The sequence below is a fragment of the Chroicocephalus ridibundus genome, chromosome 1 (genome assembly GCF_963924245.1).
Source record: "Chroicocephalus ridibundus chromosome 1, bChrRid1.1, whole genome shotgun sequence".
Classification (NCBI taxonomy): Eukaryota; Metazoa; Chordata; class Aves; order Charadriiformes; family Laridae; genus Chroicocephalus; species Chroicocephalus ridibundus.
In genome coordinates, this window is record NC_086284.1 from 160,947,508 (window position 1) to 160,974,576 (window position 27,069).

Here is a 27,069-nt window from a genome sequence, read left to right on the forward strand (position 1 = left end):
TTCATGCTTTGTGACATTCTAACACAGGCTGCTGTTGAACTAATTATTGTCCAGAAAAAGGAAGGAAATACGATGTGGAAGACACAGAGCTTGATCCATAGCTCCTTTGGAACTCAATGGGAGTCTTTCTATTGATTCTCATGAAATTTTGGATCAGGTCTATGGAACGCAAGTTCAGCTCTCTAAAAAACCCCTATGGCTATTAGAACAGTAGAAGCAAACTTCATACTTGCACTGTTATTCAGTGTCGTGATTAAAAAAGAAATCTTATTTGCATTCAGTCATATAGGACCTGACTTTGATTTCTTTTATTATTGTTCTTTTTGTCTTCATGCTTAGGTTTTCGCTGTTTAAGAAAAAATTATTAATTCTTTTCAGAAGCTTAAATTGAGAAGCCACTTACATCTTTATTGAAATATAATAATGTAAAGTTGTTTGGGGTTTGTCTCTCATGATTTTTTTTTTTCCCTTCTTTCCTTGAAGCATTTCTAGCATTAGATGAAATTTCTCAGTTTGTGCTTTTGGTTCATTTGCATTTGGTAATTTTTTAGCCAGAACATTTCTAGGAAACTCATTAATGTTCACACACTTTTGTTTTTCTTTTACATACAGGTACTATTGGGTACAATCAAAGAAACAGGATAGATACTCTTATGTATCTTCTAGCCTATCCGCAAAAGCCAATGGTAAAAACAAAAACAATTGAACTGATAGATTTTGAAAAACTGCCTGCTGGACAGAATGCCACAGTCGCGGTGATGAGCTACAGTGGTTACGATATCGAAGATGCTCTTGTCTTAAACAAGGCCTCTTTGGACAGAGGTAAGAACTATCAATTCTTTCCCACTTCTCTAATGTGTGTTCTAATACGTATTTCAGTAAACTTGTTGTCTCATGGTGTTATCCTATAATAACTTTTATTGCAGTTTTATGAACAGTACATCTCCAATTCAGAAATTTAATTCCAAAACCGCTTTGAATGCTTTTGTTTGTTTTCTGTATGAAGAGTGATTGCGATTCCATGCTTGCAGTAGTGCAGTGAAGTTACCAACACGTGAATAAACTTCTGATTATGGATATTATAAGAAAAAATTATAAACTTTTGACCTCAAATACAAAAGTGGAAATGGTCCCTTTTTTGAAAATATTTAGTTTACAGAAAATGTTTGAGGTATTAGATAATCTGTTCTATTGGGCTTGCTTTTTAGATGGTTACCTGAACCTTTGTTCATTACTAACAGAGGGGTCTCATTATTTCTACTAGTAACAAACACAATAGTTGAAATTAGATTTATGAATGTATTTGGGAAAGGAATGGAACGTGTGGCAGTTTGTGTCATTGTGAACTTGATGCTCTGAGGGAGCAATAGCAGTATTGCCTGATTTCTGAGGGAAAATAATAGTGTTGTCTAAAGCAAAATAATACAGTGTTTATTCAGTGATAAACTAATGACCTGCTTCCTTAACAAAAAAAGAAAAAAAAATCTATGTAGTGCCATATATTTTAAATAAACATACAGAAGCACCGAATAGAAGGTAACTAAGTGAAACCTACGTTTGTGCCAGTCTGGCCTGTCTCACTCTCTCCACAATTCTTCAGCACTTGATGTTAATGCTGCTGGGGGTTGGAGGAGAGTTGCCTGAAAACTTAGTCTCTCTCTTTTCTAAATAAATTCCCTTGAGAGAAGACATAGTGCGGTGTGATCAAATTGGTTTTACTTTCGGGTGGCCAAAATCAGATTCTTCCATGACTTTATTCCCCCCCTCCCTTCCTCCTAGTTGCTAGGCAGCAATAATAGTATTCCTAGACATGTATCTTTGGCATTAATGTCTGCTGCATTTAATTTATGCCTCCTTTTCTAAAACAACAACAGGCATGATTTAAAACTGAATGTTTTCTTTTCTGGTAGACTGGTAACATTTACAGGGAGAGCTGTGGTGCTTGTCAGGAGTTACTTGACATAATCTAAAGATATAGATGTACTGTATGTGGCTGCAACCGTCTTTCATATGAACTAAAATAACATAGGATTATTAGAAAGCGTTGCTTTTGGCTGTCTGTAATTCTAAATGTGATGCAAATGTTTAGTATTGTGGCTAATTGCTGTACTTGGAGAGAAATTCTAGAGATGCTACTTTTCCCATCTAAAATCCAGAACAAACCTATTTTATAACAATATATGTAATTCAGAATTCTTTCATCTGGGAAGAAAGTCAGTCATGGGGTGATTATATGAAGCACTCAATCAGTACTTTTCTGGTAGTCTAACTTCTGTCAACCACAAACATGAGTAAAAGTTCAGGTTTCTTAGAACTCCAGAAAGGAAGAGGTGCTGTTCTCGTCCTGTTACAGTCTTTTCTCCTATGTTATGTCTCCCTGTGGACCATCAAAGGTAAGAGAAATGATGCGTGTGTGTGTGTGCAGAGGTATAGAAGGGGATTAGCACAACTTCAGAATTGGATCGTAGTCAAGGTCTAAAATAAGTGGCATGCATGATCTGATTTTTAAATTGCGAGCTACTAGGTATCCATGTACAATGTTAAGCATATTCAAAACAATGAATAATCTAACTAATAAAAAAAAATAAATTGTATTCTGTAGCTCAGCAGGTGGATCAGCATTCTTCTTTTATTCTCATAATGTGTTATAAAGAATCTCTGAACTCCTAGGTAGATGAGTTTGTGTTACATTTTAGGTTTTGGAAGGTGTCTTGTATATAAGAATGCCAAATGTACCCTGAAGCGTTACACAAACCAGACATTTGATAAAGTTATGGGTCCGATGTTGGATGCAGCTACCCGTAAACCAATCTGGCGCCATGAAATTTTAGATGCTGATGGTATCTGCTCTCCAGGTATGTCAAATGATATAATCTGACGTAGAAATTAATGTTCTGTTAATATTTCTTGTGCATCTTGTTTTATACTTAGTGTAATTTTTTTTTTCTTGAATATGACAATATTGTAACAGAAAATTAAAAAATATTAGTTTCTGAAAGCAGTGTGGTACCAGTCATTGGTTGGTTTTGGGGTTTTTTTTGTACATGAGAAGAGGGAGCTTTATATTTAAGCAGAAGAGTGAGTCTTGAACAATGTGAATCTATTGACACATTAGGACTTGTATTCTTTGTATGTCCCCAAACTGGCAAACTTTGAATACTGTAGTTTTTAACTGTTTGTGTCTTCATATGTCCTGTTATCATTGTTTTGTAAGGATAGACTCCTTAATATTTTTATTTCATACGTCAAAGCCTCCTAGCATGCTATCAGTTAATGCAGTTGTTGGAGGAAATAAAATCTTCTGTTTTTAACACTTTAGAAATATGTTTGGAGAGATAAGAAAATAAGTGCCACTACATCTACTTTTGAGGACAGGTGTATAACTTTCCAGTGGAAATAAATTTGAGAAAGAATCCTCCCATACTGTCATCCTTCAATTAGGAAACGGCTTAATAGATCTGCTGAGATCTAATAAGAAAGGTGCTGTAAAAGGCACTAAAGTTCATTCCGTTATAGCAACACAATTGGGTCACTTCCGTTCTTTAACGCGTAGCAATGGAGCTTGCAAAGTTAATTTTAAAAAAAAAGGTAAGAATCTTCTGAAGTATGAGGATAGATGGGACTGAGGCGGGCTCCAGACTGAGGCTGTTCTCAGTGTGTAGGTAAAAACTTCTTTGAAATAGTTTTTTTGGACAGAAAGGAGACATCAGCTGAAGTTCAGTATAATTTTGTGGAGGAGGTGGGAGGCAGGTACTTGATGTGCATTAGTATCATTGGGCATGCTACTGATCTCGTTTTCTATGTGAAGGGCAGGATAAAGGAATGGAGGGGGAAATAGCTGATGTATGAGACCAGAAGCAATAGGAAAAAGTAATTGCAAGGAGACACTGAAAGTAGACTTGCGCAACTCATTGTGGCACTCATGTCGTGTCCCTAATTTAGGTGTGAATTTCTAAAATTTGTCAGTTACCGTGTTGCTTGTTAATTTTCTCCATACTTACAGCAGATGACTTCAGATGCTTTTGTGTATTCTTTAGACCCAGGGTATGTTGAGTAGCTGGTCTCATCGTGCACCCAGCATCCAAGCTGTTCTGTTATGGTTTACAAAAAAAAAAAAAGCCAGTTTAATAATTCCCTTACCATGCAGTATTTAATAAAATAACATGGCATACTTCGTGGACATGTTCCTCCCCGTTTGTCTTCCAGCTTACCTTTTTTAAAAGCTTAAAATGTATTTCTAACATAGGTAGCCGGATACATTTTCATGGTGCTTTTTTTTTTTTCTTGCTCTATGTAGGTGAAAAAGTAGAAAATAAGCAAGTCCTTGTGAACAAATCTATGCCAACTGTAACCCAGACGCCTCTGGAAGGAAGTAGTGTGCCTCAGCAGCCACAGTACAAAGATGTACCAGTAACGTATGTTGCACCATAATTTTATAGTTGGGGGAAGGTACATTGAAGAAAGTATCTCAGAAAATACTCAATTCTAGAAAAGTCAAAGGAATAAACTTCCCTCTGCAAATTAGACCTAGATCCCTAGGTCTTGATTTTTCAGAGCCTAGGTTATTTTCAGAAGCCACTTAATCACTAATAAGTTAGATTCTGACACCTGAAAGGCTGGAATTTGCAACGAGAGGGAGGAGGCCTCCTGAAGATGTATGTATAGAGAGGAATCACTGAGCAGGTTCCCAGGAGAAACTGAGGAAAGAGCCAAGACAGCGGCAGAGGGGAGAGGAGTCACTCCTGGATGAAGTGATGGAGAAACAGGAGAAAAGTAGGATGAGTGGGAGGACAGAGAACATATGTACTTAGTGAGGGGGCACATCTCCTCCATATTGGCCCCCACAGAAAATGTCCAATGCTGACTGGTGCTCAGCCTTCACTTTGCCAGGCAGGAGGGCAGGGGATGGAGGCCTTCCTGTCTCAGAAGCTGACAGTCAGCTCATTCTGGACACTCCAATTAGACATCCTTTACCAATGCACCTGTAAATGGGAAAGGACAGTCAATAAGAGTTTTTGCCATCCTGTCCTGAAAGAAGATAAGAGAGCTTCCGACGTGTGAGATGAAAATTTTACATTAAATGTAAAAATAAATAAATAAATAATGACATGTTTTGCACTGTTTTGTCAGGAATAGCCTTGACAGTTTGGTAAATTAGCAAAGAGCAAGGCAAGCAATTGGTCCCCAGATCGGAAAGGCAGAATTAGCTTTGCTACGCTTCTATGTGTTTCATAACCAACAGAAAGCTCTAGGTTTTCTCCTACAAGATATTAATAAAGAAGTGTGAGGCAACAGTGTAATTGTCAAGAAGAAAGAAGTAATCCTGCCAGGTAGAGGCATGGATGCAGGGCTCTGAGTTTAGGTGTCATAGTTTGACCATCTCTCGTACCTGAACAAGAAGACAAAATAATCTCCTAAATAAGGTATTAAAATCTGCTCTACCCTCATTCTGCAATATATAGAAAAAAGCTGATACCAGAATAGTTTCTTTTTCCTTCCTGCTGTCATGCCTACCATTTTTTTCTTTTCTTTTTTTTCCCCTCTGCTTCCAAAATCTCTGCATCTCAGACTCTAGAGTTAATCTCTTTCTGTACCTCATACTTTGTTCTGCCCCTGGTTCATTTCCACACCTGAACCTGATGCATAGTTTCAGTCAGGATAGTATGCCTTAATTTCGTTCTTAAATTATCATGGTATATTCCTTAAACTCTGTTCTTCAACTATAACTGTCTATTTGGGTTTTGTTTGTTTAACTGAAGATCCAGAAATTTGCAATATACTAGGAAACTTTTTTCTGTCAAGAAAAGCCCACATGACAAAAAAATACACTTCGTTCTTTACAAGTTCAGGTTAATTCTCCCTTTGCTACTGTTGTATCTCTTAAGACTTTTCCAGAAACATACTGTATTCTGGAACTTTATATGTATACATATGTATGTATACAAATCCCATATATAATTTCCATGAGGACTATAGTTTAGCCAGAAGCTTACCAATGCGCAGATAATTGTTTGTAACTCACGTTTGGTTCATAGATGTAAAATTCCTGTTTTGTCTTTTTGTACTAGCTACAAAGGTGCGACTGATTCTTATATTGAAAAAGTAATGATTTCATCAAATGCAGAGGATGCTTTCTTGATCAAAATGTTGTTGAGGCAAACTAGACGTCCAGAAATTGGAGATAAATTTAGCAGTCGTCATGGGCAGAAAGGTAAGCTACACGTTTCATAAAAATAAATGCATGTTGGGTATGCCTATTATACATACATGATATCATCATGCATGTTTCCATTGATTGGTTCAGATCTTTTATGAATGCAGTAATAGAAAACCATATCCCTTTTTTTGGTTAAGTTCACCTAATTTAGCAATGATGTTTCTGGAACTGAGGAGGGAAATTGGCAAACACAACTCCGTGTTGACTTATGAATCTGGAAAATACAGTAGTTGCCCATTTTGAACAGGAACAGGGTTTTGAGTTGTTGTTTGGTTTTTGTTTTTTAACTAGTGTGAATTCGGTTTTAGGTGGCAGGTTTGTCAATGGGTTATCAAGAGAGAGAGATTGGAGGAAAGAGTGAAAGGGCCTATTCCGAATGGACAGAAAAGACCAGAGATGGAATGTATGTCTGCAAGTCATCTGTGCAGACATACTGCTCTAAAGACATGACTGCAGATAGATGGCTCAGAGCCATGGTGTAAAAGGGAAGTGAATCAGGAATGCAACTAGGAGTGCACCAGCACAGGCTGGAAAGAAGGGGAAGGTGTTTCTAAAAATATGCTTGGGATGTGATCTGGGGCACCTCTGGATTTTCAAACCGAGAGTACAGAATGGGTACCTGCTTGGTGGCGTGTAGCTCTCTAGTGTTAGTGTTACAAGTAAGATGAAAATCAGCAGACTGTTTCCGTATCTGTTGAAAAAAAGCAATGGACTCCTTTTGACCTTAATGGCAAAAAAAAAGGTGACTCAGAACATCCTCTCTGAATCACAAAGGGCTGGGAGGTGTGGGAGGGGTGTTAAGAAAGAAGTCACTGAAAACAGTCTGATTGTAACTGACTTAAAAGCGTGTTTTGATCCCATTGATCTCAATGTGGGACAGGTTTTGACATGTTTTCATCTATCTGTACACCTGGACAATCTAGGGTTTTGGTAGCTTCAGCATGACCTTCTGCCTTACTGTATGTGCTGTGCTATTACCCGAATGTTGTAATCTTGTTACATTTTTAGGTCTTACTTTGTTTTGAGAACATTGCTCGGTCTCTTGTTAGATGTGGTGGGGAAGCAAAAAAAGGTTGATGCTGCCAAATCCTTTCCATTGCAGCCCATGCACTCCTTTCCTATTACTGGGCAAATGTGATACTATCTTAATAACTACTGGAGCAAAAAAAATCCTGACTTGCTTTTGATTTCTGAGGAACTGGAACATCTTACATCTGGTAACACAAGTATCCGCGAGGTCTTGTGGAGGGCAGAGCAAGGGAACTGAGGAAATAGCAGAGGACATTGTTTAGATTTGAAACATTATTACTTAAAACTAGTAGTCAATGAACTTTGTATTAATACATCAAATTATAATACTAGCTAAGGGACGTTTTCTTGCAAACTGGCCCTTTGTGAGCTGTGCTCTCTTTGTCAGAAGACACATGGAAGAGAGAGTGTTTTTTGTTAGGAGGAGCTCCCTGAATGCTTCCCTTTCAGCAGTTTGTGACACAGTCCCGCTCTACTCCCAGCATCATGGTGGGTTTGACCTTGTTGTGCTGATTCAAATTCACCCTTACTTCTACAATATCTTTTCATAGACCCATAAAACTCGGTCTTGAAACTCTCTATTCTAAAGAAATCCTTCCATTGGTTCTGCTGTCATTAAGAAATAGAAACTCTTCTGATAGACATTTTTCCTGATTGTATTTTCAAGACAGCTTTTGCTCTAAAAACCAGGAAGTGATTCTCACTGAGTCTACAAGTGATTTGGAAAACAGTACCTATTGATGGCTTCAAAAAAGTAAAGAAGCAGCAGTACGTTCTTGACTTTCCTTTTAAAATGCAGCCTAGTTCTTGCACTACAGCTACATGGGATTGTTTTGGTAAGTGAGAGGGCAGAGCATTAGTTCACAGGCAAACAGAGTTGAGCAGTTGGAATGGTTCAACTGCTCCATTCCTTCCTTTTGTCCAGGAAGATTCTCCTTCAGGAAGATTTTGTTTAGAGTCTCTCTGAAAAATAATTTTTTAATTCCATACACAATGAAGATGTGCAGTACATTTAAGCCGATGACGCCTTTTAGAGCAAAGCCTATTTCTTCATATATTTCGAGCTTTGACTAATTAGTCCTTTCCTCTTGTAAGTGGCATGTGACATTTTAGCTGCAAGTTATTAGATAGATTTTTCTCTGAGCTTGGGCTACTGATGTGCACCTGTTGAAACAGCTGAACAGGATTTAAATAGAACTGATTTTCATAGCTCTCCAAAAATTGAGAAAAAGGGCACGCCACAAATCTAGTACCATCAGAAGATAAAAGGTGGAAGTGGAAGAATGATGTCATTAGGGAGCAGAGGGCCTTCCACACCACTAAAATGCACATAAGGCATCTCACACTCTAGAGCAAGCTCGTTTTAGAGGTCTTGAAGGACAGCTATCTCACGAGTATTTTTGCTACTCATCAGACCCTGACATTCGTGGTCAAATTCAGAACCAAGTAATACAGACTGTATTGGAATCTGGTGGTAGTTTCTTTAATATCCCAAAAGCCCTAGAAAGTTAGTGTTATTTTTTTCCAAAGCAAAATACCTGTTTAAATCCCATGGTAATGAAAAACAACATCCTAAATGCTGTAGGGGACTTTGAGGGTACCCATAATTATGCCTGGCATTGCATCAGGTTAGAATGACTGATCCGCCGTGTATCTGTGATTTGAACCTAGAGTAATAATAAGCCAAAACCATCAATTATTCAGAATAGCAAACGTCCCTTTCAGCTTGGTTTTGGAGATACCAGTGAGAACGCAGCAACAATTGTTACAGAGTTTGCAGGCATGTGCTTGTTAGGTGTCCTGTAGATCAATTTATAGTAATTTCTTGTAATTGAGGGAGTGATCATATTCTAAATTATTACATTCTACTAAGATACACAGCTTTCCTGGTGATAGACCTCTTGGTTCACTAGTGTGTAGTACATTATGGGAAAGGATGTTACAATAAATGGGAAAATGGAGAAATGTGCTTAGTGGAGACAATACATGTGTTAAATACCAAGAAAAAAAAAATACTGACAAGTGCAGTTTAACTGTTTTGCAACTCCAGTATCCAGTGAAGAACCAGATACTGACTTTAATCTTAGACTACAGGCAATAATAAAACTGGAGAGAAGGCATGAAAAGGAAAGGGAAAATCTCCTTTGCTAGCTGTTTAAAAATACAGCTAGTATGATCCTTCTCTGACATCAAATCGGGGAAGGATCAGTCATAACAGAGGAACATAGACAATGGTGAAACAGAAATCATAATATTAACAGTTTAACATTTTCCATTGAGAGATATTTTAATTAGTCCTGAATTTGTTCTCTCATCCTCATCTGAATGCAGGCGATTACCACTTCAAGTTTAATTTGTGAACGTTAGCTTTAAGCCCATCATAGGGCCATTTGAACCTATGATGAGCTTAAACTAACAAGTACCTTGATTCAGTGCGAAGGAGATAAAGCATGTCTCTCTCCTTTTTGTATTGTCAATCTTTTCTGTGAAGTATTTTTATTTTCTAGAAGGAATGCATGGATGAGATTTGATTTCACGGAATTGTAGTAGTAGTTTTAAAATAATTAAATATGTGCAAAGTAAGAGGTTGCACAAGCCACATTTCTCATGTTTTTGTTTTTTTTTTTTCATGGGCTTTTTCCTGTATTCCAAATTGATTTGTATTCCAAAGCTGTACTTTGTTGTTGGTCCAGAAAGAAGCAGAGTAACAGAATTGGAAAGCGTCTGGGATGTGACAGATTAAAACTCACAAACCAGATTTAGTGTTTTGTTACAGAAGAGCCTTTCGTTAAATATGTAGGTAGAGTTTGTGGGCCTCTATAATAATACAAATCTATGCTGCTGCCTCTGTATTTCCTACCTTCTTTGCGTCCTCTCACCTGTCAACACTGTATTGGCAAAGGTCAGCGCTTCTGGCCTGTCCACCATACCCTCTTTTCATTCAAGTCTGTGTTTTAAGTACGCTTCTTCCAAACTGCCTGTGAGAGCTAGCCTTTCCTTCAAGACCTGTCAACAAAGAAGTGTATGAGGAGGAGAAAAAAAAAGCAACAAATGAGGCCATCACGTTGTGTTGGGAAATGCACCAGCAAATATTTCGCTCTATCTCAATATTCGTCTTCAAACTGGACGTTGCAGTAAGATCTTCAGGAGTGGGACTGTCACTTTAGTCTATAAGCCCTTAAACTTCTAACGTCTCACAAAAAACCCATATACCTACCAGGGAGGACTTATCTTGAGCTGTAGGACTTTGTTTTAACTATATTGCATCGCATTTTTTCCAGAAGGATAAAGAAACTTTTTTGGTTAATTATTTTATTTTTTAATCTTGCATTCTTCAAGCAAAGTCACTTTTCAAAGCACAGAAGGCTAAAGGATTGTTAAGCTAAAGAAGCTTCATCTGAGTTCCATACAAACTAAATTATTATATTTCCAGATTTCCTCTTGCTTTGCTACAAGTCACAATGAGGAAAATGTTGGGCTCCTTTGATGTGAAAAAAAGCAATATATCACTTCTCTGAAAGAACATTTCTCAGTCTCTCATGTGAAAAAGGATTAACACCTCCAACAAAGGTCCTGTAGATCACAGAACTAAGCAGCAATACTGAACAGTATTCCTGAGGAGTGGAAAAACTGTATTTAAGCAAGAGATTGTTTGAACTGGCAAACAGAAGCTTTTTAATAGCTGAAGATCTAAGATAAAGGATTAAACCTTTCTGAAGTATCTGCACTTAAACAACTCTAAAGACAAGGAAGCGAGTTTAAATTCATGAAAGATGGTCTTTGTTTTCCTAAATGAACCATGTTCTTTAGTGTCAAAACAAAATCCATTCACAGTATTGTCAACTACATAAACTTTGTGACAATACCGCTTATATACCAAAGTCTGACCTGGCTTATTTTTAAAATTTTTACTAGTTTGAGCATCTGCCTTCTGCTCGCCTAACTTCATAGTTGAGAACAACTTATCTTTCTCCTTTTAATGGGCACTTGTACAGTACTTATAAGCAGAACATGTAAAGTAAGATGTTAGTTTTAAATAGCTACTTGGGTCATATTCCCCTGTGTTACAAGTCTGATTCCGTACTTTATGTCTAATAAAACATCAGTGGGTTTATAGCAATTAAATGGTTGAAGTGTCATTAAAAAGAATTTGCTGTTATTGACTGCAGGAATGTGGGATGACTAGTAGTTATTAGGCATCAGGAAAAGTAGGAATGTCTTACCTTATTTTTATCTTCAGAAGTTGAATATGAGAAAATGAGATGTCAGAATGGCATTAAAACTTCCCATACGGTTTTTTCACTTTATTTTTAACGAAACTGTTGTCTTAAGAAGAAAATTACAGCATTTTTTATCTCAAGCAGCAAACAGGTAACCTTCTGACCTTTTCAGTAAATCCTCAACTGAACCTCTGAAATTAGGGTGATTTAGCATTTTATGGCACAGAATAAAAATCTCTAATTCTGTTTCCAAATAGTGTATCCTGAACACACATTTTATTAAGCTCTTGACTCAGTCAGCCATGTGTATTTTGTAAAGTTCCTATGGTTATTGTTTTACAATAGCTGCTTCCAGAAGCATTGTAAGGGTTTCAATTAATCAGCTCTTTGTGTGCTTCAGACTATGCAAATTTATCACATCAGACCATTCAGCAGCTCATGGGAAAGCAGTGTACAAACTGTATTGTCTTCTAGCACCTCCTCTCATTTAGAGTGATGTTTTTAATAAGAAAACTAATCAAGTTTACTTATGCATTATTTATCTGTTAATTTTAATTCTGTTCTTTACCTCTTATGTCAAATGGGATGTAGCAAGTGATATGATAGATCAGTGAATGATTCAATATTGAACAAAGCTTATGTGATGCAGCACTTTTTTTTTTTTCTTCTGGACTTGTTTTATGCTTAGTTAGCCAACACAGTATGTAATTAGAGAGTTTAGAAGCAGATGTACGTTTTTGTTTAACCTTAGCAATTTTTGCAAATCTGTTTGTCGCTCATCTGTAGTATACGGTGCTGCGTTACAGCTACAACTCCTCTTAATTATGTGACATAGTCTTATTTCTAAGAGTATTTCCAAATTCTGGCAAATCCGGTCAATCTAAAATAGATGCCTTTCAAGTTAGTTTTAGCTCTTTTAGCACCATATCATTAGAATAAGTAAACAAGCACATTTAGTGACACGCTTCTTTTTATCTTGCTGATAGAAACTGGTGTTACTCTGCTGCTTCTATTCACTTAGTCTCCTTTGCTCTCTAATGTCCCTCCTGCTGGTAGTAATTAGTTTTATATATTAGGTTGTTTTGACTTATTTGATGAATATATTTTTTTTTCATTTGGCATGTGTGTGCATAGAAGGCATCTTATCGTAGCTGGTGAAAAACTTTCCCATACTGTTGTGTTTTGTCCCTGCCCCTTCCCTGCCGCCCCCCTTCCCCCTCTCTGCCAAGCTGCTGGTTTACAAGCCTGTGTATGTTCGCGTTTGTCAGCAAACTGTAAAAGCAACCACAGAAAAGATAATCAATTCTGGAAACCTGAATTTCCCCTGATTAGAAAAAGAAACTCCTAAAGGACAAAAGTACAGGGGTGAGGGGATCTTTATGCTCTGTGGGGGCCTTGGGGAGGTCCAAGGGCGTTGAGATGCTGCGGGGATTGATGCAGATAGCCTGTGTGAGGATGGGGGCCATCATGCATAGTTAGAGGGCTGTCATTTATTGGCTGGCATACAATAGCATTGAAAAACACTGCCTATGGCTGTTTTATACTTGCATGTTAAACCACCGTAGATATCTGATTTAAGTTTATTCCAATTTAAACTGTTATCCTTGCAGTAAACCACCATGCTTATTAACCCACTTTTTTTTACAGATATCTTAAAAGACTTCATTAGCATTTTCACTAATTTTTCATCTAAGCTGACATTATGAAATCGATACACAAAGGTTTTTTTTCTAGAATTCAGTTTGTTTTTCGCTTGAAATGAGATGTAGCAAGCTGCTGGATGCTTTTCGTCCTCAACCATACAACTGTCTTGTTAGTCCACACATTAAAAAAATATTTTGTTTCTTGTTTTGTCTGGAAAAATAATTGCAGCCTTTTCTGGTGGTTAATGTTTGATTCTGGTCCTAGATGAGAACTCCAGAGTGTATAAGTGAGAGCAGATTCAGGCCCGTTGCAGCGTAGCATTTAGTCTGAAATTGTATTGCTAAATTTAAAATGCAGCGTAGAAAACTTGTGAGGGGAAGGGAAATGAATGGAACCAAATTATTTTGTATGTCCTGTGTGAATGCTGGGGAACAATTTTTATGTGATGTCTAAATCAGAAACAATTAGGAAATCTTAATAACCTGTAGGAAGAGCCACAGAGCAAAGTTACCTACTAGTCTGACTGTGTCCTATTTATGAATATTGGATGGGAAGTAGTTGAGCAGCTCGGTCATGAAATGCAGTTTATATTCAGACTGAGCAACATTTGGAACTTGAGGCTGTCTTAAATCCAGCCTCTTCTCCTTTACTGTTTTATTAACCAGTTGCAAGTGATAATTGCACTTATATGGATTAATTCACTTGATTGCTTTTTCGTGACTGCTGGGCAATGCAGAACTGCTAGGCTTGCCTTTTACTGCCCTGCTACAAACCCTGGCTCAGCGACCAGGGCTGAAAAAGAGTCGCAAATTCAGGAGTTTACAGCGCAGACCTGCAAGCATTAGTTTCTGAAGGCAAGTGACTGCAAAAATGAAATCAACTTTACATTTTTAAATTAATTGTAGTTACTTTCTTTTAGAAGTAGCATTGTGTATAGGAAAGTGTGTCAGCTTTTTAAACAGTTTTTTGTGATAAAGAATGAACTTTCATAAAACATAAGGGAGGAAGAACCTTCTCTCGGTCTTGTTCTCTTAAATACCCATGGGCATGCTATAGATCTGTTATAAACTCAGCAACTTCTTAAAATACAGAAGCTCAGAATTAGGTTTTGTAGCTTTCCCTTTTTTCCTTCTGTAAAATAGAAACTTTATAAATGGCCTAGTGAGCTTCACATTGCTGGATTCTGTCTAAATATTTTGTTTTTAACTTCTAAGCTCATTATGCTGTCTTTGTGTTAACTTGTATTAAAATCTGTCAGCTATGACTGGTCTCATAACCACAGTCAGCGGACCAGAATAAGTTAATTATTTACTTGTGTCACTAGTGCTCTTCATCTAATGAAATGCACAGCTGTGTTAGATCTGCAGTTGGGTGTGTAGGTCCCATTGTTATACAAGTCAGCGGAGGGTAGAAGCCGCTATGATGGAGAGCCCTCAGTTCTTTCTGCTGTTCTGCCTTTCTGTGTCGATTTCATGGATCTTTTATCATTCACTTTCACACAAAACAAACAACACAGTGGCTGTCTGCTATGGGAACCAGCTTGGCATATAAAAGGTTTTCAGAGCCTAAAGTAATTTTAAGTTAGCTAAGATTTAATTTTTGGCTTACAGGTGCCGTGAGGTCCAAATGCAACCTAATGCTTTCTTAGAAGTAAAGGCAAATAAGGCAAAATGTACGTGACATAATACATATAAAATAAACTATTTATGTATACAATTTTAGGATAAAAAAGCTGTGTGCACAGGAGATAGTGGGTTGGTTTGTTGGGTTTTTTTCATTTTCAGCAAATGATTGCTGCTTGGCGGGGAGGGGTAGAAGGATGTTATTGATTTATCATAATAGAATAATGAAAATTAGTTTCAATAGGTTTAAAAACTAAATACAACAACACTCCCCCTCCTTGTCCCAGATGCTCCAATCATTTTTTTTTCTTTTTTTCTGCTCCCTTCCCCCATACTTACCATTCTCATTCTATTAACTACTGTCCCACACACCTATCCCTGTCTTGCTTGGACAGTGGAAGAGGAGCTCCCTCCTGAGCAGACGCCAATATCCCCCTGTGAACTGGCTGGTCGGGGGATGCCTTTTTAGGGATGTAACCAGCACCCTCAGTCTTCCAGGAGCCCCCTCCGCTCCAGGACTGTTCCCAAAGCGTGCTCTGGCAGTTGCAGCAGGCTGATCTCAAATAGCTTGCAGACTCTTTCAGCTCTAAGGGCTTCTGGAAGAAATTGTCCAACTGAAACAGTAGCTTTGGTTCAAAGGAGTATGGGCTTAAGCAGCTGCATTTTAGCACCTGAATTTGAATGTTAGATCTCTTGGTCATTTGTAGCTGCAGGATTTTGATCTGCAGAATTCACTGTAGAAATAGTTGTAAGAGGTGGAAGGAAAATTTTGGAATGTATGATAAACTATTTTAAATGAGTTTTCATGTTTCTGTTTAATCCTTCCTAAATAGTTTTGGAGTTTGGGGGGTTTTGTTTGTTTTACATCCAATATGGATGGAGACTGAAAAAAACTTCCAAAACCTTTAAAGGTACAGTTTTTGTTCCTGGACTGACCAAATATAAGCAGTCTGGAGAGTGGATTGTATTTGTAATTTATCAAAAGCGGTCTTTGCTCAGCAAATGAATGTTACCTGAAAAAGTCTTTGTTGTTGTTTTTTTTTATTTTCCCCTACTTATCTCCTCTCAGTCCCTGTCAAAGTCATGACTTGATTTGTTTTTATTCACAGTATTTAGCAAAGATGCATCTGATAAACAAATTTCGAATCAATAATAATTTTGTATGTCCAAAGAGATACTGTAAGAGGCCCGATTTCTTCTTTTTTTTTTTCTTTTTTTTTTTTTTTCCAGGAAATTATAACATCAGCTTTAAAAACTAGGTCTCCCTTGAGATGTTCCAGTCTGACTGGTCAGAAGTTTCTGGTTGGCTCTGAAAACTGTATCCAAAGCTTTCTTCCCTAATTCGCTAACTCACAAATCACTGGGAGCATTATGTAAGGGTATGCTAATTTTGCCAGTCCTGTCACAAGGGCTCTCTTCTAGGCTGCAGGTTGTGAGCACTGGTCATGGTAATGAATCTGGGTAAAGAGTGATCCATGAGAAAGAGAGGAGGAGGAAAACACTAAAGAAAATCTGGTGATGAGCGTCAGCCCTGCTGGTGGTTTGCTGTTTGTGAATTGAAATGTTTTCTCTTCTGCAGGGGTGTGTGGACTGATTGTTCCTCAGGAAGACATGCCATTTTGCGATACAGGAATCTGTCCAGATATCATAATGAACCCTCATGGCTTCCCATCGCGTATGACGGTCAGTGGTTATGTCACGATTAAAAAAACAGCATCCCCCAATAGGGAAAGTGAAGTAGATTAGTTGGAAGAAACAAAAAAAAAAGTTTGAAACATGGTTTCACTGAGAATATTCTCCAGTCATCATGCCACACGCTCACTATAAGTATTCAGCCCTCTGTTTTGCATGTTTTGAGACATGCTACTGTAAAAGGGGTAGGAATGTGGGCTGGTTTTGCATCATTCTCATTTTGCTCTGTATCAAGCTAATAGGAGAGCAACTGAATACCTCACTTGCATCTTTTCTGTTGGAAAACTTCTTGCTCTCCCTTTACCTTCCCTGCTGCCTGTGTCTGCTAAGCCAGCTGGGACAAACTGAGAGGCAAAGGTTGGACAGGAGTTTCAATAATAGTTCTAGAAATATATAACTTAATATATTATACACACCTCCCTGAAACTGAGGCAAGTCTTGCAGCTGTGCTGCGGGGTCACACTAAATACCTCACAGCCCGGCCTTTACTTCATGCAGCTGATTTCACTGATTACTTCATACAGCTTCTCATCTTTTTTATTTGTTAGCTTCTTCCCTTCTTTTCCCCCTGCCGCACTGTAGCGTGTCAATCTCTGAGGCTGTTCCTGGAGTGGAAGGCCACGCTGGATCCTGCCCATTTTCCAGACAACTGGAAAAAATGGAGCTGCCTGACTGGACCTCAAAGGTGTTCCCAGACCTTGCAAAGAGTCCAGTCTTCCTGCTTCACACAGGAGCACTCCCTGTTCTTGGGCTTCTTCCACTGCTCCCGTTGCATGCAGTAACCCAGGCTGGCATCCCGGGCACTTTGCCTGGCTAACTTACGCTGTGACCAATGCAGCGATGTGCCCGCACTAGTGAGCAGGCTGTTCACTCTGCCTTTCTTTGCACAGGTAGGAAAGTTAATTGAACTCCTGGCTGGAAAGGCTGGGGTCCTCGATGGCAGATTTCACTATGGAACAGCTTTTGGAGGCAGTAAAGTTAAGGACGTGTGTGAAGATCTTATACGCCACGGTTATAACTACCTAGGGAAGGACTACGTAACATCTGGTATCACTGGGTAAGAATCTGCTCTATAGATTTAGATTTTTCAGGGGAGTGGGGAAATCCTGTTGAGGCACATCTGAAAAGTATTCTCATGTTTCAGAGCTCAGGAACTTTCTCTTATTTGCAAACCACTGCGTGAGATGGAGGGAAGGGGCTGAAGAATGGTGCACTTCTTTTTTTTCTCCTTAGAATCAGATAAGCATTTTCATGTTGACTCTAATAGTACTGTAAAATATGGATTTGGAGGCAGGTGTCTGTTCCTTGGAAATATTTTGTGTGTGCTCTTTTTTCTTTTTTTTTCTTCTTTCGATTACACAATGATTCAGTCTGGCATAATACCCTAATCTGCAAACTTCCTGCTGTGTTGATCAGACTGGCTTCTGAGACACAGAGTTCAAAGAACATAAGATAGTTTAGGAACAGGAAAAGGCCATATGGCTTCACATGCCAGCCCTTCTAAAATGTATCTTAATCCTACCTTCCTGCTATTTTTATTATCTGTCCAGTCCCCTTCTTCTCCAGGAATGAGTTTAGGTCTCCTTTGTAAGTTGATTTGTTGTTTTTTTTAAATACATTTTATTTTAATTGCTTTTTCTACCAATTTATTCCATATGTTGTTTCTCTTTTTGTTTCAGAGAGATGATTTTGTTTTCCTAACCCGCTCCATATTCCATAAATTGTATGCTAAGTATCCTGGTGTTTGAAACACTTTCTGTTGATAGAATTTTTAACAAATCTGACTAATCTTGCTTCCTAGGGAGAATAAAATCATCTAGCTCTAAAAATGCCCCATCCCCAAACTTTAGCTTTGTAGTACCCTATTTAGAGACTTTGCTTTGGGATGATATTCTTCCAAGCAAATTTCACATGCTTAATCTGTTTGTTATGAAATTTGAAGGCAAATTTCATAACAATGTGGAAGTTTGCAAGTTCCAAATGTCTAGTTAAGTTTTCTTATTTTCTTCAATAGGCCACTTTTGGAATAATACTGCATCGTGTCAGTAATGACTCTAAATGGGAGGTGCAATACCATTCTCTCCTGCTTGTTTTTACATTGCACATACATTTTTTAAAAAATAAATCAGTGGCAGTGCTGAGTGAGTTTCTGTTAAATCTGGTCGTTCTTAGTGCTGAAGGTGGTAGCTGGGAAATAACTGAGTACTTTCAACTGTTGCTTTCCGATCTTCAGGCACTTATGCTTTTCTTACAGTTGGGGGTGTTTTAAACACAAAAATCTTTAGCCATTACTCCATTCCAGCTCGTAGAATGGAGTAACACCCTCTGTACTGCTTGCAGATGTTCCCAGGCTGATGCAAGGGCCTAAACATGGTTCTCAGGAGCCCTTTTACCCGGCTCGTCTGAGCCCCCCATGCCAGCCAGTGCAGTGATTTTTGTTCTGTGGATAGAGCTGCTGATGCGCAGCCGCTCAGGCAGGGCTTTCACCCCTCTGGTCTTGGGTTGTGCTTCGAAGTTGTGTGCGGGGAGAATTAGTGGATGGGAAGACTGTTAAGCTCATAGTGTGCCGATGCTAAGCTGTTTGCTGCTAAGCAAATGCAATTTCCTTGAAGTGCTCCTCCAAAAATGATGTTTTGAGCATTTATGCTGCATATATTTGTTTACATTTATGCTTACCGTTGTTTTGTGTGTGAATGATGTAAAGTGAAGGAATGTAAATAGAAATATCTTAAGTCACTCTTCAGGGTCTGACACATTTACGGTCTTTATCGGTTACTGATGGCACTATTGAAACGCTCCTGCACAGGCAGAGGAGGGACTTAACACAGTAGAGCTGAAACAGGCACCTGCAGCTACAGCAGCATGTCTGCGCAGTGCACGGCCAGAGTTCAGGAGCTTGTTCCTTGCTAGGGTGGATACAGCAGAATGTGGGTGTACAGCTGGAAGGTTCTCTGTGGGGCTTTCAGACTGATTGACGTGACAATTTCTCTAGCACACCTTTCTCTAGGGCTCATGATTCCCAGATTGTTTCAAATTCCTCTTGTACATGACACTTGTCTCTTCTAAGGTAAGTATGTGCTAACTGTGAATATTGATTTTATTTTGTTTTGGGTTTGTTTTTTTTTTTATTCCTTCAGGGAACCTTTGGAAGCATATATCTATTTTGGCCCTGTGTATTACCAGAAACTAAAGCACATGGTGTTGGATAAAATGCATGCAAGAGCTCGAGGACCCAGAGCAGTGCTCACCAGGTATGGTTACAGGCTAAGCACAAAATTCTTGTGTACATTCAGAAGTGTGCCCAGCTGACTGGCAGGTATAAAACAAAGTTTGTTTACCTTTTGATACTTGACACAAAATTCTATTACCTGTTAATACACTGTTACAGGCTAAAAGCTCTCACAGTAGACTGTAGCAGGAAGTTGTTCTGAACGTCCAGGTGTCCTCTATGCGGTACAAAACTGAGTTTACTTCTCAGACTTCTTTTAGCAGTTGGTAGAAATACCACGTGCTGATTCACAGTGCACACTGCGGCCCTTTCCTGACAGATGGCTCACATAGTAGGTATTTTAGAAGGATTTTTTGTTTTCTTTAACATTTGTGCTTTTCCAAAATCAGATATGAGTAGAAGAAAGAAATTTCTTTTAATATTTTGGCATCTTTTGGTATTCAGCAGGTTAATATTGATGTGGCCCATGTCTTCACCTGTCGAGGCAACGCAAACACATCGGCCCTAGTGTAGTGCAAACAAGCATTAGGAAAACGTGCATCCCTGATATACTGCACTTTGTCTCGCAGACTCTTCCATTCAACTCTAGAACTTAATTTAGGGTTGTATGTGCTGGTCCACAGTTATCATTCAATACCATGCAGGAGAAAAGCACTACCACACTAATAAATTGCAAAACTTAAAAGAGACATGCCAGGCATTTTTATTTGCTCAGTTAAAGATAGGTCCTCAGTTCCTTCGGAGTCATGATCGTTACACTGAGCCTGAACTTGGTTTTCTCGCCAACAAAAAGGTTGATTACCATGTTGATGTCTTCTGGCATCAAATTTTGAAGTCAAGCAGATGTACTCTGAGTAACAGGTAATATAAGTCCCTGGAGGTGGGCTTGTATTATCTGGTCCTCTGGGGATTTTCAAGCATCCTGCTTTCCCTGATGTTACTTACCTTTTCTCCTTAAAGCCAAGCTCTATGGCTGCTTGCACTCATGTTCTAAATTGCTGATATTCCTGGCTCGCAAGAAAAGATTCAGTGGCACAGGCTTTGCTTTGAGGAGGCTTTTGGTGGGTCGTTTAGTTCACCTTTCTCCATCACAGTAGGACTATTTGCTAAATCTTGCCAGAAAGTGAATTGCCAGTTAGTCTTGAATATTCTAGCAAAGATTGTTCCAAATGTCCTTTGCCAGTTTTTCTGGACTACCATATAGACCATTTATACCTCACCTGCTGCATGGTGGTACTCTTCTTTTTGACCAGTCCCTCTTGTACTGTTTCTGAGATCTAAGCACAAAGTCATGTCTATCCTGCCCTTACTCTTCCCTATAACAAGCACAGTTCATATTCTTTAATTCTTAATTTATTTGTATACCTCTTACCATGTGCTGATTCACTGCTCTTGCTTGCCTGACTGCACAAGTTAGCAAGTCTGTCCTCTTTAATCAGTGCAGCTTCTACCTGTTGATGCGCTGGTAGAGAATGGAGAGGCAGGTCTCTGCTGTACCTGGTACAGAGTATCTTTCTCTTTTGCTTTTCATTGCATATTTCCTATGCCTTTTGGCTTTTCAGCCTCATGCTATCTGTAGGACAAACTGAAGTTGTCTCATACTTTCCATGGAAGTAAATACCAGTGGGTGAACTGGGAGACAAATCATGAAAAGTTTTTATAATTCTTGCCTGAACTTTTCCACCAACCACATGAGAAGACCAAGTGTAGCAGAACCATTATTTCCTACCACAGCTGCTTGCCTGTATGAACGTAAGCGATATTCCTAAATAATGGGCGCTCTGCCCCATTTTCTGTTCTTCAGTGTGTTAGTCATGGTATTGGTGCTTCACATGAAAATGAAAACTTGCTGTCTTAGCTAACGGTGCACGTAGTTGGTTAACTGGAGCCTCCTCTCTTACCCAGATCCCTTGATCTGTTTTTGTATTGTCTCCCCAACTTCTTAGCTGTTTACAGATACTGAATTTAAATGAAACCTAAATCCCAAGTCAAGGTAATGTTTACATCTAAAGATGAAGGTGGTGTGATTTCCCCCACCCCTTACTTTCTTTGAATTCTTTGTTCCAGTCAGTAGCATCATACTATGTAGCAAGGGCTCTTTATTTGACTTTCAGGAAAGCTAGTGGATGTTCAATTTATGCTGCCTCTTGACTAGTCTTTTAGGAATTTTCTCTTTTCTCCTCAACTAATTAAACTTTTGTTATTGCCATCGCCTCTGCTGAGAGAGTCTGCTTTGCCAGCTTTCATACTCAACTATTGTTTTATCATCCATTGCACTTCCTGGAGAGTAGATTCCCTCTAACGTTGTTTTTTGCTTTCAAAAGTAAGCCTGTAACAGCTTCCAACGTGGAATTTGGCTGTCGTTGTCTTGAAATGCATTTTATTGTATATCAAATGTACCTTAACTGACAGAGCAAAACTATATTTCTGTCTGGAATAAGGTAGAAAAATTGAGTTTCTTGAACATCACTGATTCTAGACATTGTTCTGATTAAAACAAGACTCTGTAGAACTGCAAAGCAGCACTCTGTCAACACAGTCAAAAAGCACCAGGATGTTGCCCTCTGAATTGGTATTTGTTAAATGAAATGCAATACTTAATTTATTTTGCCATGAGTAATTGACAATTAATGTAAAACGTAGTTCTATATATGGTGTTGCCTAGATACCCAGTCCTGCTAAATCTTTTTAATAGATAAACTGCTTTTAGTTTTCCTTACAAGAGATCAATATAAGCTTTCTGCATGCATAGTTGTTTTGATGGACATTGTCAGAGCTGTCACCTGCATGTCTTTTGAACTTATCAGATATGCCCGTTGCTGTTATACTGCAAGGGAGTAATGCGATGACACTGGTCAGGGCTCCTCTCCGCACTCTGGGGCTGTGGGAGCACAGTACGCCCTCCTCCTTCAGGCAGTGTTTTTCTAGGTAATACTCCACTTCTTGGAGATCAGTGTTTCAGCCAATGACTCCATTTCAATTTAGCCATGGGTTTTCCATAACAGGCACAGGGAGATCTGCTGAGACCTACAAGGCCTGCTCTTATTCATGGGGGTAGACTTATTTCCCCCCACTGGCCAACGAAACAAGGAACAGGGCCATAAAGCTGAACCCACTGTTCTTCCAGAAAATGCAGAATTAGCGCCAGTAAATTCTTAATGGGCTTAAAAACACTGAAGTTAATTGTTTTATGCTTTTTTCTAAACACAGCAGTTAAATAGTGTGAAGACCACTTGGCCTTATTCTTTTTATTTAAAGAATCACCAGCTTATTTATCATTTAAGAATTTTAACTTACTTTTTTAAAATATTAAAAGTATCTCTTTTTAATGATATTCCTAATCTTATTTTCAAGAGTCTGCTTTGTTTTCACAATGTTATAATTAGAATAAAGAATGTAAGTAGGTGCCCTTGGCTACAGCTGCGGTGTACGTATGTATAGTGGGAAAGGAGAAGCACAAATGCTTTATAAATACTGGTTTAAAATTTTAAATAACTTTTGGTGTGAGGAATTTTCAAACTCACGTGAGCCAGAAGAAAAATCTGATAGACTTAGGGAGCATAAGATAGACTCTTTTCAAAGCCCCAATCTCAATATTGAAAGTTTTGATACTTTAGAAAACTACTTTTTAGGGCCGGGAGGGTTTTGTTTGGTTTGATTTTTTTTTTAATGGGGTCATTTTGACAGTGGGAATGAAACACTTAAGAGTGTAAGACTCAAGTTGGTTTTTTGTTTGTTTGTTTTGAGTGCTTTTTGTGTTTCTTTTAATGGGATTTCATCTGCCTTAGAAGTCTTCATCCTGTATGTGTTGGAAGACCCATGGCATATCAGCTCTTAAAGAGCTGGAGTTGAGACCCCACCATTTTTCAAGAGGTTTTATCCTCCCTTAAGTGGATTAAGACTTTATTGGGGCTCACTTTTATAAAGCTATTTTGTCATTTTATCCTGTGGAAGAGCACCTGGTGAAACTTTTGCAAGTAGGCTTGTGCATTAACTAATATTATAGAAGTCAGTTGGTAAAAGGAACTCGGGCACTTCTAGCACCACAGCGAATGCCTGCATCTTTGGAGGCCCCAACTGCTTTTAAAATCTGCCTCTTGGGACTTCAGAAGAGAAGCTGTATTCACCACAGGGTCGGTCCTTTAAAACAGCATCTGAACAGTGATGGTGCCATCATCTGGGGAGGGGGCCCTAGGGAGTTTAATCAGGATGTAAACAACTTCTATCCATTCTCCCAACAGTGGGAAAAATAGAAGGTTATACGAATGAAAAGGATGATTTGAATTACAAGCAGATTAGTTTTAAGGTTCCAGTGCGGTCAGAGTAAGGGAAACTACTTCCCTGTAAAAACAAATACAACTTGCATCTTTAGAAGATACTTTGGGATGGTAATTAGGTATATTTTTTTACACTTGTTACAGAAATTATTAGATGTTGAAGACTTTTCTAAATCCTTTTCTCTGAGTTGCAATAAGTTGGCAAAAACTTATTTTTAATATAATTAGTATGCTTAACAAAGTCAGTTGTTTGAAATAATATAAACAAAATATACTCCAAAAGTTATGGGCCAGATGTGTCACTGGATATTGTAGGTGGATTATGCTGCTGCAGGTATCAGAAACAGCACATAAACACGGGGTGGCACTGAGCAGTGAAGCCTCTTACAATGGCTGATAGCATTTTTGTAATTCCTTCTCTTTGCTGTCATGTTTCAGGGAATATACCAAGATGGAAATATTTTATAAAATACGTGCAATATGTTAGTGCTTCAGGAATTTAAGATTGTTATTGCTTCATGGTTCACTCTGATATTTGCAACCGAAGGACTACGGCATTGTGCTGGTACATGAGTGTAGCATTGATACTGTATCAAATTGCAGTATGACAAACAAGAGGTTAAAAGTTTTGACTGTGTCCAACAAAAAAAAAAATTGCTTATGCAGTCATAATGTTAAATAATATACTGTACCTTGCCTTTTTACCTCAAAATCTTTAGAGTATACTTACACTGCTTTGTTGAAACTTTCCTCTAGCACCATGAGGGACAGGAAGTCTTTCCAGACAAAACAATGAGAGTTTGATTTGTGTTGAGGAACTAGAAAACCAGGAACCTATACAATATGAAAATTAGTCTATTAACTGTCAGACATGGAAAAAAAAAAAGTAGATAAATGTTACTTTAAAAAAAAGGGGGGGGTAGGATTTCAGTAAGGAGTTAGTAATATGCGTACTACTAGTTTGCTGCTTTGTTTTGGTATTCTCTCTGAGATCAAAAATGGTTTTATCTTAAGAATTTAGTCTTAGCTGTAGTTCAGCTGAAACATTAGCTTGATGATCCATTCATTAGCTGCTGAATATTGTTTCATTTAATTAGCTACAAACTATAATGAATGTCTCATCAAAAAAGAGTACCAAATCTGTGTCCAGATTGCCTTGGATGCTGTTCAGTCTCTTTTTTTTTTCATTTTGTTCAGCTACAGTCTGTGAGGTAAAGAGTTGTGGCCTGACGCTGCAGTTGCCACTCACAGAACAGCTAGTGCAGGAGCAAAGATGAATTGCTTTAACTTGAATAACCATTTGCGAGATCAGCAACTCTGGTTTGTAGAACGCTGTTGTCCATCGATCCTGTACTGTTCCTACAGTTTGAAGACAAGCATTCCTAGGGTTGTAGAATGTACATTCTGGAACACTTACTACATTTTTTTCAAATATTTATTTCAAAGGCAACCCACTGAAGGTCGATCCCGTGATGGTGGTTTACGTCTTGGAGAGATGGAACGAGATTGCTTGATAGGTTATGGAGCCAGCATGCTTTTATTGGAGAGACTGATGATTTCAAGTGATGCCTTTGAAGTGGATGTTTGTGGACAGTGTGGCTTGCTGGGGTACTCTGGCTGGTAAGTTGTCTAACTGTAATGCTTTTTATAAACTATGGTGTCCCCTTCTCACTTTGTGCCTGTGACATGTTTCATATTTTCAAAAAAACCCTCGACCTCAGGTGCATAAAGTAAAGTGGTACTGGGTAAACGTGCCTCTATGTAACAGAACCTTGCCCTTGGGTATAGTGCTTTTCAGTTTTAAAGTGCTCACAGACACCGATTAACAGTCCTATGCACTTTAATCAAAACCAGTGTCAACGTCCAAAATTCGTATTTGGAAAATTGGTGGCAAGGCGTGGTTCTTTGTTATGGTCTGATTGAAATTAGGACTAAAGTGAGTGTGTAGTGAATGGGCCAGGGTCTCTCCTGTTGTGGGAGCACAGGTATTGTCTTCCACAGCCAGCTATGCTATGGAAAAGATTAGCTTCGCTCTGTCTGCTGCCTTCCTTACCACCCTTGCAGGGGATTAGCAAACGCTCAATCCTGTGTATCATCTGTTTTTTGAAAAGGGGAAAACAGTTGTGTCAATGTGGTTGACTCTTCTCACTTCAGAAGGCTAGTCACAGATCTTCCTGGTACAATCACATGTTGAACCTCATGAGGCTGAAGAGAGAGTGAGCACAGAAGAACGGGAGAAGAAAGCAAAATCTCCCACTTTCTTGTTCTCTCACTGTGGAGTTCATAATCGCATGCATACTGCTTTCTTTGACTGTGCCCCTCCCAAATGCCTTTGTAGACTTGTAAAACAAGGAGCTCCTCTTTGAAGCATCAGACAAATGCACCAATCCCATGTTGCAGCCTGAGAGACAAGCAATGGTCTGGTCGGAAATTTGGCTGGCTTCTGCCCAACTGCCTTGTCACTAAGAAACTTATCTGTAGACCAGCTAATGGTCTTGCTGTCTTACTTTGGGTCCTAAGCCAGTACCGAGTTTATCTCCTGCAAACAAACTGGTTTTCCATGTAGGGGAAGCATAAAACTGCATGGCAAAACTATGTGGAGCTCACCATGTATAACACTATGGGCTTTGCTCTAACCATCTTTTCTCTACAGTAATTTTGGGATGCTACATTTAAAGTTGTCCTGTAGCTTGGTGGAAATACACCACTATTATTAGAAGGCAGGGAAATTTCTTTTTATGTTCTTTATAGGTGAGGGAAATGGTTTGCTTTAGCTTGGTTTTATTTTAGCCTGGCAGAAAAACAGACTTGTGAGATCAATAGCAATTTATGAGAAACAACGTTCTTGCAAGCTTTGTGAAAACAGGTGACCTGGAATACCATGAGTAAGGAAGGAAAAAATAAACTGTGGGAGTTCAAGTCACAAGTTACTCTAATTTTCATGTGGGGCAAAGATGGGGGGTTGGAAGGAGGAGGAGAAACATTCATTTCTAAATACCTCAAAAGAACATGGATGGAAACTTGCCGCATCTTGGATATCAATATCAATCTATTGCGAGAGGCAGGAAATTGGACTTTATTCACTTCAATGATCGAGAGTAATTTTTTTTTATTATTTTTTTTCTATGGTATAATGAAG

The 27,069-nt window shown here is 38.6% G+C and overlaps 1 protein-coding gene across 2 annotated transcripts in view; it reads left to right on the top strand.

Moving 5' to 3' along the window:
* Window positions 1-27,069, top strand: part of POLR3B (RNA polymerase III subunit B) — a 79,622-nt gene that overhangs the window by 48,681 nt on the left and 3,872 nt on the right. For both annotated transcript variants that reach the window (XM_063321189.1, XM_063321181.1), the window contains 8 exons: window positions 613-822; window positions 2,697-2,855; window positions 4,298-4,415; window positions 6,069-6,211; window positions 16,312-16,415; window positions 17,315-17,481; window positions 19,562-19,675; window positions 25,377-25,550. In XM_063321189.1, coding sequence (XP_063177259.1) covers window positions 613-822; window positions 2,697-2,855; window positions 4,298-4,415; window positions 6,069-6,211; window positions 16,312-16,415; window positions 17,315-17,481; window positions 19,562-19,675; window positions 25,377-25,550 — 1,189 coding nt within the window. The remainder of the gene's footprint in view (window positions 1-612; window positions 823-2,696; window positions 2,856-4,297; window positions 4,416-6,068; window positions 6,212-16,311; window positions 16,416-17,314; window positions 17,482-19,561; window positions 19,676-25,376; window positions 25,551-27,069) is intronic.